We start from the raw sequence: 13,787 nt of genomic DNA on the forward strand, positions 1-13,787 counted from the left end.
AGCAAAGAGGTTAGTTTGTTTGGTTTTGAGGTGTTTTTTTAAAAGGCAACTCAAATGCTTGTGATAACAAGCTTCCCTGAACAAGCAACACTGATATTTAAGCAGCAATAAGTTAAGAAACTTTCCCTTAAAGACAAGAAAACCTTGCAATTATTCAAATAACACAGACTTTTCTTTAATAATTCCTTCTCTCAAAACTAACTTGGAATAGATGCAAGTGGAAGTACATCATTCCTTTGAATTCTGTGTTCTTAAGGCAAAAAAGCTCTGCAATATTAATCAGCTGTAAGAGCTTCTGCTGAATAGCAGAGGAGTTTCCTTTTTCCATCCATCTAGAACTGACAGCTGCTTACACAGAGATACATGTCTGAAAGACTGCAAATATTCCAGGGTGGGTATAAGGCATATGGTACTGTGGGACTCTGCATGTGGTTCTGGGGGGGTGAGTGCAGATACAGAACCAGGGCTAATGCCAGGGATTTCACAAAATGCACAGAGCTGTCTCTTTTATAAGATCATCCCCAAATGGCATCAACTATGGGTCATGCTTAACCTCCCATCCCTGAAAGGCTCAAAGCTGAAGTTTTCAAGAGCTGGCACTATGCACATACTGATGCAGTACTGCCTGCCATTCATAGATGTCAGAATCACAGAAAATAAGAGCCAGGGACATGAGTCACACAGAAAATACCAGCAAAACAAGGAAGAGCATCTATTTGCAGGCAGGAATGCTTTCCAAGGTAGAAGACAATGGCAAAAGAAAACTGAAGAACATTTTCAGCAGATATCCTGATAAATGAATTATTTATATCTGAAATGCATCCAGTAACAATGCATGCCAGATGCTTGTCAAAACTACAAGTTAAAAAAAAAAATCCAATAAACAAAATATATGAGTTACCACTCTGTATTCATCATCATTAAGTGTACTATCCTGTCCTGCATGTCTCACTTTGAACAGGAAAAAGGTAACAAGCAGGTTATGCAGCACAGAACTATTCATAATGGACTGGTTTTTTTGAAAAGGGAAAGGAATGAACATCACTCAGAGCAATGAAAAAGAAATCACACTTCAAAACAGAAAGATGGAGTATCAATTCAGCACAAGCTGAGCCATGTTATAGAACAGAAAAAAAGAAGTTAATTTGGACTTCAGAGAAGACAGCACTTCCCAACAGCAGTTTAAAACCAGCACCAAGCTGGTTTTGCAGTGTTCAAAATCTGAACTGCATCTCCATTACTTGGATCAAAGCAGCAGATTAGTGCCAATACACTACTGCCATGGATCACTTAATTATGAGGTGCTATTCCATATAAACACAAAACACATTATGCACACACATAGCCAGAAAACTACAAGCTGTTAGTCAGACAAGGTTTAAGAGTATCAGACAACACAAGGAGCAAGGAAAAAACGTCACTGAAGCTTTTTTTGCATCAAACTTCTGAAGATCTGCAAAATGCTTTTTCTTCCTTAAAGCTCAGGAGGAGGCCCACAGGGCACAAGATGATGATGGGTCCAACACCCAAGTGAAGGATGAAAACACAGCTTAAGAAACAGGACAATCTAATAAGTGAGATTCATTAACAGAAATAGTCAATGATGTTCTGTATGCTCCTTATGCTGAGTGTATTCAAAGGTCAGCTCAGAAGCAGAAACCATATGGTTATGGTCACTATTTTGGCCTGAAACCTTTAATAAATCTAATTAAAATGGACAGGGTACAATAGTTTAGACGTATCACCACAATACTGGAAACACAATGCTTTGCTCAAGAGAAAAGAAAAACCTGCAGTTCAAGGAACACCCTGGCACAAGCACTTCCCAGCACAAACTGCTCACAAAAATTTGTGAAAGGCAGAGAGAAGCAGGCCAACACAGACACGTTCCCCTCCCCTCCTCCTGTTAATCCTAATCTACCCAAAGTGTATCAATCTATCAAGAGGAAAGCCTTACAAAATTGTAACTGCAATAAAGTTCCAGAGGTGATAGAGCTGAGGTGTGCTTACACCCATGGAAAGGTTTCCATTTGGATAAGTAAAAAACACTGCTCAAAAAAATGTCCCAGATGTCCTCAGTTACAGCTCTGGGGTTTGCATCGCTGAGTCTGAGGATGCTGACCTGACTGCTTCCCGGTGAGATCAAACTTCAGCTGCACGTCCAGAGAGCACCTACCTCATGCCACCTGTTACCAGGCACTGCCTATATCAGGTCGAAACAAAGCCAATTCAGAGTAAAAGCTTTGAAATGGGTCTAACAAGGACACTGGGCCCTCAACACCACGGATTTCCCCCTCAGGACATGGTCACTCTCACCGTGCAATTACTGAATGCACATCGAGTCTGAGATGGAGCTCAGTGAACCAGCCATGCTCATACAGTACACAGGAGCTGAGAAGACAATTTTGCATATTCATCTGCATATAAATCAAGCTCCCACTAGCAAATGAAACTGGAGTATTTTAATTCCTTTGAGCACTTTTCCCATTTTAGAACTTCCTACAGGAGACCTTGTGCAATGTAACATTTATCCTACACAGCTATCCTGCATTGCCAATTTACTAAAACATTCAGCTAATTACTAGACCTACAAAACTGATGTGTGTGTGAGTTTTTTGCAGGGAATATGAGGATGCAAGAGAGAATCTAGTTTGACAAATACTTTAATCAATCTTTGCTTCTTGCCTTAGAGCTAATACCAGTAGGAACTGGAAGCATAAAATGCCACATTTCCACCGTGACATTAAACATTTTCCATTCAACTTAGTTTTTCTACTTCCTGAAGAGCCTAAGTATGCACAGGGGGAGAAGGATTTCTGTGCTTATTTTTCATTTGTTCCTCTTGCCTCTAGGAGGACTTAGCATGTTAAGTTCACTTTGCATCTCTACCCTTCGCAAACAAAGCTGCTAATATTTCTGTTGACACCACCTAGAAACAGGCATTTCCAAGAATGCTGCTCCCACAGTTCTACCCAACAGCTGTGCATGGAGGACACTTAAGAAAGCACTTTTACCAGGTGGAAAGATCCCAGCTTGGTATCTACCAGAACACCATCTTCACCATGGTTTAATATGAAGGAGTGATAAGAAAATTTTTATCAGCATCAAATGATTATCTTGAAGGGAGAAGACCAAATCCTGATGCTTTCTTTCAGTCCAGGATGGCTTTGAGGTGCTAAATCCCAACTCAATTAATTAAAATTACAGCAGCTACCTCACTCTTCAATTTAGGTGACTAATCTAAAAACCTGCCAGTCCTGACTAGTATCCTGCTTACTAGCCTACACATTAAGAATTTGTTTTGGTCTACTTACATTAATAATAATAAAAAAGTCCCTAAATGGTAAGCACTTGGAAGCAAGTATTAAATAAGTATGGTTATAGAAGAATCTGGTTTTGCAAATGTTAGGTGAAATAATAGTGTCAATATGAGGCTTTGGTTCCCAACAAATCAGCTATTGAACAGATTTATTCTCACCTTTTATAATATTTTTAAATTCTATTTTTATTCCAGCAATATATCGAAATTGCTTACAATAGACAGGCTAGATTATAACTAGCTGGCACTTAGAACAGCTCATCTCTTGTTTATCATTCCAACAAAGCGTATTTGGACAAAAAAAATCCCCACAAAAACCACTTCAGTTCAGAACTGGGCAGCCAGTCTGCCAGAAGCACCAACCAGCAAATGAAAGGAACGCACTGCAGAAGCGGCAACAGGCAGTCACAGGTTGTCACAGTCACAGACAGACTGGGCTTAGCACTGAACTGAGAGGGCACAGAGTATTTCAATTGCCCAAATTCAGCTTGACTCCTCAATGGAGTCAAAACAGCTTATGCCAGCTAATCATCTTTCCTCCTAAAACCAAGCAATTTCAACTTTTGAAATCAGGAGGCAAAAAGCAGCTCAATGTGCATAGTTATCAGCAGTTTATTATCACTGAAAAATGTCTTTATTACAACTGTTCATCCTCAGGACAGAACACACTTGAACTAAAGGTTATGCAAGATGGAGACAAGCAGTTCTTTTTAAAATGAGCCCTGGCCAGTCTACTCTGATCCTACCACTATGTGTATAGAAAAGGCTATGACTGATAGCAAAACTTTTGAATTATGATTGCTGCTGTTTCAGAACTATTTATTTGAAATAAGCTATGGAAAAGTAATTAAGCAAAATCACATAGGTTTGTGCACTTAAGACAGACTAACATTCACATACTCTAAAGCTTAGAAAGAACAAAGAAAAATGTTTAAAAATCTGATCTGGGGAAATGTTGATTCGTTTGCAGGCCAGCAAAAAGAAACATTACTCGCAGGATGCCTTTGATAAATATCTACTGCACAGTATAACACAGGCTAAGTGGAAAACTACAGACCACAGTGCAGCCTGGTTTCTGTCCCCTCCCACACACACGTCATTGTCACATTAGCCCTAAGATTACTCAGCCAGCCCAGAGAGGACACGGGTTCGTACTTCTCCAATTTCAAAATACTTTCAAAGACAAGGTATAAGCTTTTCATTTTGAACTTCTAATTTACTTAGACCCAGCATTTGTTTCTAACTGGTATTTATAGCTCCTTCCAGTCAGCATGAAACACCAGTGGAGAAAGCTCCCATCAAAATGTAAAAGATCTCTTATACCTTAAAACATGTATTACAACAAATGCTAGCAGAAACAAAGGCTCACACCTAAGGTTTTTTTTTCAGGTATTGGCAGTTTCTGACAGTGCCTAACCTTCTAACAGGAGTATATATTGTCCATTATGAAATTGACCTCCTCATGGAAAAAAGCCTGCCTATAGGACAAGAAAGATGCATTTTAATAGTGAACTAAGGACTAGTTGCAGATCAGACTGAAATCATACAGAAGAAAAAAAGAAAAATTCTTCCTGGTTCAGCACTTGGTAACTGGAAATAAATGCTCTTTACACAGTATTCATTTAACATGTCCTTCCAACTTAACTGTCCAAAGACCACACTTGGAATTCTTGCACACATTTCTGTACTTTGTTGGCTACAGAAGTTATTCCTAAAACTTGACTAACACATGAAAAGCAGCAGTTACAGGGTTATGACTGGCCCAAGTTTTTCTCTTGGATATGAAGCTCAGCAGCAGTCTGTTGGCTAAGCCATGTCTGAATTCAGCCATGCTTTCATTCACGTATTCAACATTACTGTCACAACTAACCCTGCTAACATCACTTGATCAAACTGCTGCATGGAATCCTGCTAATGCTGCTGTGTTTAGTGAGCATTTCTCAGTTGCAATGTTGACTTAACCAGGTTAAGATGACTTAATCTCTCTTCTTGGGTCTCCTCAACTGAGTAGAATATTTTAGAGTTTCCCAGTGAACTGGACTAAGATTTATGTTAAAAGTTTCCTTTTTAGTGAGTTATTTTTATAGTAATACACAACGTTGGGAAATTGAAGGCACAAGGAAACAGGAGGGAGCTGGTCAAGCAAAGGGAGAACAAAAAGAAGCATAACCATGTGCTTCTCTAAGTATTTCTTGCCTCTTTCGGTCCTTACAGCAGATGGGGCTTTGTTGGGTTTGGGACTGGGCTTTTTTGGTTAATCCAACAAGATCTCCGCTTTTCCTGGCAAATGCAGTCCACACTAGTGGAGGAACTTTCAAGCAGTGCCACTTTAGTGTACTAAACTTTAACAGTACTTTAAAAAAGTGCTGTTACCAAAATATTCCCAGTCACAGCAAGCAGCGAAAACCAAATGCCATGCCACCCAGTAAGGCAAGGGGGCCCCATGGCAGGCAGACACCTGTCAATTAACAGCTAAAATGCACTAACAGCATCAGCTTGATCTAGCACATCCCAATCAAATCTGTCACTATCTCAAACCCACTGAGCCTCATGTCAGCTGCCAAAAAGGACTGCTGTGATTTTATCCCAGCTGGCAACTAAGCCCCACCCAGCTCCTTGCTTACTCACCCCCAGTGGGATGGGGGAGAATCCAAAGGGTAGAAGTGAGAAAACACTAAGAAATAAAGACAGTTACACAGGGAAAGCAAAAGCCATGAATGCAAGCAAAACAGAACAAGGAATTCATGCACCACTTTGTATGGGCATGCAGTTGTCAGCCATTCCCAGGATAGCCAGGCTCCATCTGGTTTAACAGCTACTTGGGAAGACAAAGGCCATCACCCCAAAGGTGTGTCCCTCCTTCCTCCTCCTCCAGATTTTTATATTGCTGAGCACCTTGTCATATGGTATGGAATATCCCTTAGGTCATTGTGACCAGCTGTCCCCTTCAAACCTCCTTGCATACCCCCAGCCTCCTGGCTGGCGGGGTGGGATGAGGAGCAGAAAAGGCCTTGGCTCTAAGTGCTGCTCAGCAATAACAAAAACAGCGTAGCACTACCAATAGTGTTCTCAGCACAAACCCAAAACAGCCCTTTAAGAGCTCCTCTGAAGAAAATTAACTGTATTCCAGCCAAAACCAGCACAAACAGAAAACTCTCTGGTCCAGTATTTGAAAGGGCCAAAGGAAACACCGTGAACATCAAGTTAGTGGCGAAGAGGTTTTTCCATACCTTTTCCTGTACAAGCCAATGTGCGCACAACAAGAGGAAAAGAAAAAGCCCACTGATGTATTCCCAATCACTGGGTACGTGTGGGAATGTGGACACAGCTGCAAGCCAGACAGGTTTTCTAGGGCAAAGATTTCAACTTAGTGAAATTTAAAGACATTTCTCCAGGTATGGCAGTATAAAGAGCATAAGAAACAAAATTAAACTAGCTTCAAGTCATTTAAAAACAGTAAATTTTCATTGCAAAAGTGAATATTTAATTGAAATATGCCCATTTTAACTGGAGTCACAAGTCATTAGGCAATGAATTAGCCTTCAGGTTAGTTTTTAGTTTGATCAGTAGTCCATGAATCACCAATGTAGACTGACCATGTACTGAGCACTTTCTTCCTCATCTTGCCAATCATAAAAAATACATTTCAAACTCTCAAGAAAATTTCAGTATTTTACAGGTGCTAAAATTGCATTCTATAGTAGCACGGAAGCTTTACGAAATATACCCAGACCAAAAGATATCAACATCTAAGAAACTAATTCCAAAGGACTTGTTCCTAAAATTGACCTACTCTAAGGCACAGGGAAAAAAAATCCTGACAAAGCACTCATCTAATTGAAATTTCATGCTACTTTGAGAAAACATAAGACTGAGTCTGCTTCCAGTTGTGCCAACTTGAGAGAGTTGGTGCTTTTATCTTCTGTTATACCTCCTCTGTCTCCTTCATGCAGCTCCTTAAGTCATCCCACATGCCTCAGCAGCCCTGAAGAGCAGTAACAGAAAGATTATAGTTTCTGCCCCCCTCCCAGGCCCCTCAAGCTGAAAGGCTACCATACCTTTTAACTATGATTTGCAACTCTATCTAAATTCTTACCTTGAAATATTCAAAGGTAATCAGTATTCACCATGTCTAGGTTGGCTTCCTATGGCCACAGGCGGAACTCAGATCAGCACCGAGCTGCAGACCACTCATTATACATTTTGAATTTAAGAGCAGAGGGCCTATCCCAGAAAAAGTCCTGTTCAGAGGACTTGGTGGTCCCTAGTGATATGCTGGACAACACAAACACTCAACCGACACAAAACACTAAGTATAATCATTAATTTTTAGGGCACATATAGGAATATGTGCCCATAAAAGGTTAAGTTTGGGGATAGACTAGCCCTCCTTATCTTACACTTTTAAGTTGGCTTTTTTCAGATTCCTATTTAGAGACAGATCTTTTGCATAATACCACAGGAAACTGTTCCGGAATATTCCTACAAAAACTGTTTCTCTTCATTTGCTGACTCTAGCTAAAATATGTTGTGAAAGCAGCAGGAACAAGAAATCTCAGGAAATAATTTTTATGCTGCCTATTTTCAAGTCTTTAGTCTCAGTAGATTGGGACCATAGCAACAAAAAATTTCTTGTCTGCTCTACTGGGCTTGCCTGCTAATGGAGAATTTGTTTCATCTGTAGAAGGGGAACTAAGCTCAAAGGGGCCAGCAGGTGGGTGTATCCAGAGTTCTCAAACTGACATGCTAGAGCATGAGTTACCCAACCAGTTGAATTAAAATTGTAAACAGTTGCAAACAAACTTCTGCAGATGTTACTCATGTATGCTTCACACCCATAATTTGCAACTCAAGTAATGCCAATATTTATGTACTGCAAGTACTTAATTATGTTGCTATGGAATGTAACACTCCTCCTCCTCAGGATAAAGAGGTTTAATTCACTTAAAAGCATGGCTCTGGTTGAGACTTTACTCACCTATCAATGTCCTTGGCTACTGCAACCAGGCAGTGATTTCAGTCCTTACAGTACAAGCAGTGTTTAGAACCACTGTTATTCACAAAATCAATGATGCCAGCAATATTTTATTGTACATACAATCAAAGTTTCAAGAACTAGAGTTTAGCATTAGGACACAATGATCAAGTTTTCAAAACTACAACCACGGGTGACAGATCTGCAGAATACAGACTGGAAAAAATACGTGAGCTTTCTGGATCTGCTGAAATTTAATGATAGCACCTGCTGCTTCCTGAGTAACAGAGCTTTCTTCTTGGCAGCTCAGTCTGATGCAGTGCCACAGCTCTGAAAATCACCTAACAGAAAACACTTAATACTGTATCTGCTACCTCCTACAAGAAAAAATAAATGGTGTTGAGGCAGAGAAGTAGTTCCAGAGATTTTTTTTTGAAGATCATTAGTTATTAGCATCAGGTTAATACTTTTAGTTATTTTTTTTTTCATTCCCAGAATAAGAATTCCCTTAAGATAAAACTAAGATAAAGAGCCTATATCTATATTTTAGGAAGATAATTATAGCAGCTCTAATTACCATCAGAACAAGCTTTACAAGTTTTTTTTAGTAACTCCAAGTAACAGCCATACGATTAGAGAAAACTGAAGTTTAAAATCTGAACCTCAGTTACAGGAACATCTAGGTCCATTATATTACTACAGGGTCAAAAAGCTGTTTCATTCTCAACTTTCCCACTTGAATAAAATTTATCCCCAACTGAGAATCTTCTAGAGTTGAAACCATTCTCCCTTATCGCACGATATTGCTGTAAGGCTTTTTTTTCGCCCCATAATTTCATGATATATACATTCAAAATTAATTACAACCATTTTCACATAAAATCTCAGGGATGTAAACAACAAAAATTAAACAAGAAATACATGAAATGCAATTACAGAATAATATTTGTGGAATTTAAATATTTAAATTTTAAAAACTATCCGTATTTAGCAGAACACCCACAGCTGTTTTATGCTGTTAAAATATATAACTGAAAAAGTTACAGTCAAATTTGCACTTCCTGTATTTCTGTTTCTCAGTGTACTGTAACACATTCACTGATAAGAAGCTGAATTTTAAAAAATGATTATTTAATCAGCAGAAACTGAGGAACTTCCATCTCTGAGAAATACTATTTCAGTTGTGAAAACACCGTTCTCACTTATCTGACTTCAAACTGTGGAGGAGCTTCTCATTCTGTCCAAAGTCAAAGCAACAAGTGACACTTCTTTTTCAAAGGGCATCACAACTGACAGGACCTACTGGTCAGGCATCCTCCCACATGAAAATACTCCCCAGCATGTTTTAAGAGCTAAACCAAATTTGTCATCCTTTCTCCACCACAAATCCGTTTTTTTTAATGAAAAATTGATACATAACAACACAACTGGGGAGATAAATCTTCTGGTTCTGGAAGATCAAAAAACACCAAAAGGCACCTTGAAAAATTACTTCAAGTGAAACTAACATACAACATAAGTAATTAGTTACCTTCATGAGGAATTATTAGAATTCCTTGGAAAAAATAATTTTGAAAACTTCTTTGAATTGTTGGACTTAGCACATTCTGAACACACATAAAAGACAGTTTCTGTAATACCATGCAACTGCCAGATCTTGCAAAACCTATGGAACTCCAAGGTAAAGCAGAAATACAAGCTCATTTCCCTCTTTCTCCTCCTAGAGCAGTTGTGGGTTGCAATGATGGTGACACAGGGACTGCTGTCACCAGGTAACACAACCAAGTTATGCAAAAAGCTCATGAGAAGTCCTTAAGGATTGGAAATGGCTGTCCTGAGCATTAGGGTCACAAAAGCTTCATTTAATGGACATTACATGGATCCCCCTATTGCAAACTTTTACCTGGTGGCTACACTCCATTTTTGCTGTATGCACATTTTTAAAAACCTCAAAATAGTGAGTACCCATAATGACAGATAAACCACGTTTCTCTAAGATCAAGAAAATGAATAAACTCTTTTCATGCTATGAAAGGGCAAATTCATGCTGAATATTACACAGTTGGGCAAGACTGGCATGGGATTGCAGGCTACTTTTTTTCCAACTAAAAGAAAACCTCACTCTATGAAATGCTATAAATGCACTTATCCTTATAAAGACTATACCAACACCCAATTTAAAGTTTTAAGAAAAGTTCTACCTTATTATATGATAGATATTTCTTGGGAGAGCAAACAAAATAGAACAAAAGAATCCCTCCCAAACACCAACAAACCACAAAGTAAAATACACAGAAGTTACTGATGCTTTGCTTTAAAAATTATCTCCAAGGAATGCATCTATATTACAAGTCTGGTTCTCCACAGCAGTAATGTGAATCTGAAAAGTGAACCTTTCAGTAATGAATACAAAAGCATTGCACTTGAATATTTTACTTTTCCAGAAATAACATTAAAGCCCAACTCATGATCTCAAAAAGCCCTGTTGCATATCTAAGAAGAAACATCAATAAGGAGGAGTTCAGTAAAATAAGAACTTTGTTTTGGTCTCAGCATTCTTACTCACCCGCTTTGGCCCACTAAAAATCTTCCTGGTGTTTTCCTTAGATTTATCACCTTGTTTATTTGTGGATTTCTTATTGCCTTCAAGCACACCAGATGCGTCCTCTGGAAACTCCAGATCTGTTAAAGGTAAATATAGACATGAAACAACCATTTTAAAAGCTGCTAGAGCATTTCTTGCATCTGACAATTCCACATGTACAGCTTCTGACATTACATAATGAACAATCAATATTCATCCGAAAAATCAGCCTTAATGCCAAGCACAGTGCTGGATGCAACTCAGGCTTGCTGACTGGATTGCAGTAATACATAGAAGCATCACAAGGTGCACAATCAAAAATATTACAGCACCTCTTGCCCACTGGGTAAGCTGCAGGCTACTGCTTCCCATCCCATACTCCTGTAAATCCTAGGGCCCTTTTCACATGAGTTTACTAATGGCTGGCTTACTGCTACAACCCTGAGCAGCAGATGAATAAAGCAGGAGATTGGGCTCTTCAAAACTGAGATTAAGAGATTTAGAAGAACACACTACAATTACAAAACAGAAGAATTGATCTTGCTTCACTTCTCATGAAGGCAGCCTGTTTATATTTGTTTATTCTGCTGTAAACAGGAAAAAAATACGGTGATCAGCTCAGGAAAGATTCAGCTAGAGGAACTGCTGCCATGGCCTTTCAATGGATTTGATACTTGCATTACCACGAATTCCAGTACCCCATCCTGGACTGTAAATCTGCAATTCACCCATCAAATTCAATTTTTTGTCCTTAGTTTTTTTTTCTAAACTTGTGTTGCTTTATTTGAAGCACTATCCTTCAGAGACAAGGGAAGGGGTTTACTCAGCATAAACTAGAAGTTACCACAAATTTCAAGATGGAAATAAAGACAGGCACAGAGAGGCACTGTTTCCTCTGACAATCTGTTTAGAAAACCAACCTGTTCCTGAAAAGCTGCTGCTGTTTGTAAAGTGCACTGCAAGAACACAAGCAGGTAGGATGGGTTACTCTAATTCCAAGTACATAGGACCAGCCAAGCTGGTTAAGAAGGCAAGCAAAGACAAAGCATGCAACTAAATTTCTAATGGCCTTTTCAAGGATACAAAACTTATCTAAGGAATAGAACTATCCTTAAAATAAAGCTCCAAAGTTTCCCAAATTGCAGTAAATTTCAGCAGGCTTGGCAGTACCAAGGACTGGCAGGATGCCTGCTGCAAGGCACCTCCTGGAACCAGCCTCTCACTGCTTCATTCCATCCCACTGGTTTCCAGTGCAGTTGTGTCAGGTGAGCACAAGAACCTACAAACACAGCATCAACAGCCCCTCTGAAAACAACTGACTTCAACAGATGTTGGATAAAATTAGTGTAACTGAGGAAAAGTACTACAGACCAATTTCCATTAACTTAACACAAAACTACTTCCAAATCTGTGTAAAAGACAACTTAGTTCTTGCTGAAGCCCATTTAAGGAGTAATATCAAATTGCTTTGATATATATCCTTATAAATCCTGAAATATTTCTGTAGAGGTCAGGCCTTGAATGCAGTTCTCAAAGAAAGCCAAATCAAAAGAACTGGACCCTCCTACAGTACATTAAAAGCTAAAAAGTAATTTACTCGACCACAGCCAGTACAAATATGCAAAGTCATTCTAGAAATACAAGATATTTCACCCACCAAATGAGAACAGTAACTTGTGCCCTCTGCTAAGGCTTGGACCTGGCATTGCCTTCAATAATGATTAACAATGCTCTGGGATCAACTAAGCCACAATTTTAACACCTTAAATTTCCTTGTTTGAATTCTACTCCTATGTGATTCTGAACTATCCCATTTAAATTAGTTGATTTTAAATTGAAAGAAACTTCTGGATAAAAAATTTCAACTCCTACTTACCACAGGATAATTCTGCATTTTCTGATGCTGCTAGCACATCAAACACTCAGTAGCTTTGTAAGATTACCTGGAATGCTTCTATTGGAACAGTGCTTTTAGAGACCTCCTAGGTACTCCTAAAGCACTCTGCATACATTATCTTAGCAGACTTTCAAATCTAAACTAAATAGGGTCTGGGGGACAAGTCTTCTGCTAACATTAACTGAGTGAGGAAAACACTCAAGTACTTTGGTAAGCTACTGAAGCTCGATTTCCACTGGTTCTCTCCTGTACGGCTTTTTGGAGGGGTTTTTTACCCCCTCACAGAGAAACTGGCCATATTACCTTGTTTTCTCAGTATGGGAGCATCTAAGGCCTTTTTTCCTCTGTCCAGCCAGTTTTAAGCCATTTATAATCTTCAAGATAATTTGCCTTTCTTGGCTAGAATTGGAAAGATGTTCAAAGACCAACTAAGGCAACAACCACAGTAAATTTCCTGGGGAACAAAAATGGAGTTTTGCTTTAGTGTCTCAGGGCAATTCTGCAAAAGGTTTTGAAACCTTTGAAAACTTTGCCTTTGAGAACTTTGATATAGTTTTAACAGGCTTAAAATATTTACCCAATGAAGGTGACTCAGTTTTTGAGAAGATGCAAAGAAATTAAAAAAAAAAAACACAGGGCAAGTTGGCTCACCAGAACTGAGCTGAGTGCTAGATGCTGATATACAAAAGCTACATTACCTAAAAAGATTATAGGAATCTCATCTTGATCACTGAAAGGAAAAAATGAATCGATGACACAAAGGTTAAGCTCCATATCAGAAACTATTTACAAAGCAAAAGACTAAGCTCCAAGACAGATTTCTCTTGGATACAACTCCCCATTGATTATTACAGTCAAGCCAGTCACTTTCTTCCAGTATTAAAAGCTTCTCCTCACTGGAGTCCTGTACTCTGGCTACTGAAATGACAAAAGCAGTGTTTCAGATCTAGGGAAGTCTCACCAGTACTTTTAGCCCCCGGCATTCTGACAGAATCCAGCTGGGAGGCTCACA

At 39.0% G+C, this 13,787-nt stretch overlaps 1 protein-coding gene across 3 annotated transcripts in view; it reads right to left on the minus strand.

Annotated features, from left to right (window-relative positions):
- Window positions 1-13,787, minus strand: part of WAPL (WAPL cohesin release factor) — a 64,293-nt gene that overhangs the window by 30,124 nt on the left and 20,382 nt on the right. For all 3 annotated transcript variants that reach the window (XM_041475527.1, XM_041475534.1, XM_041475517.1), the window contains one exon: window positions 10,861-10,976. In XM_041475527.1, coding sequence (XP_041331461.1) covers window positions 10,861-10,976 — 116 coding nt within the window. The remainder of the gene's footprint in view (window positions 1-10,860; window positions 10,977-13,787) is intronic.

The sequence above is a fragment of the Pyrgilauda ruficollis genome, unplaced genomic scaffold, assembly GCF_017590135.1.
Source record: "Pyrgilauda ruficollis isolate IOZ18807 unplaced genomic scaffold, ASM1759013v1 scaffold11, whole genome shotgun sequence".
Classification (NCBI taxonomy): Eukaryota; Metazoa; Chordata; class Aves; order Passeriformes; family Passeridae; genus Pyrgilauda; species Pyrgilauda ruficollis.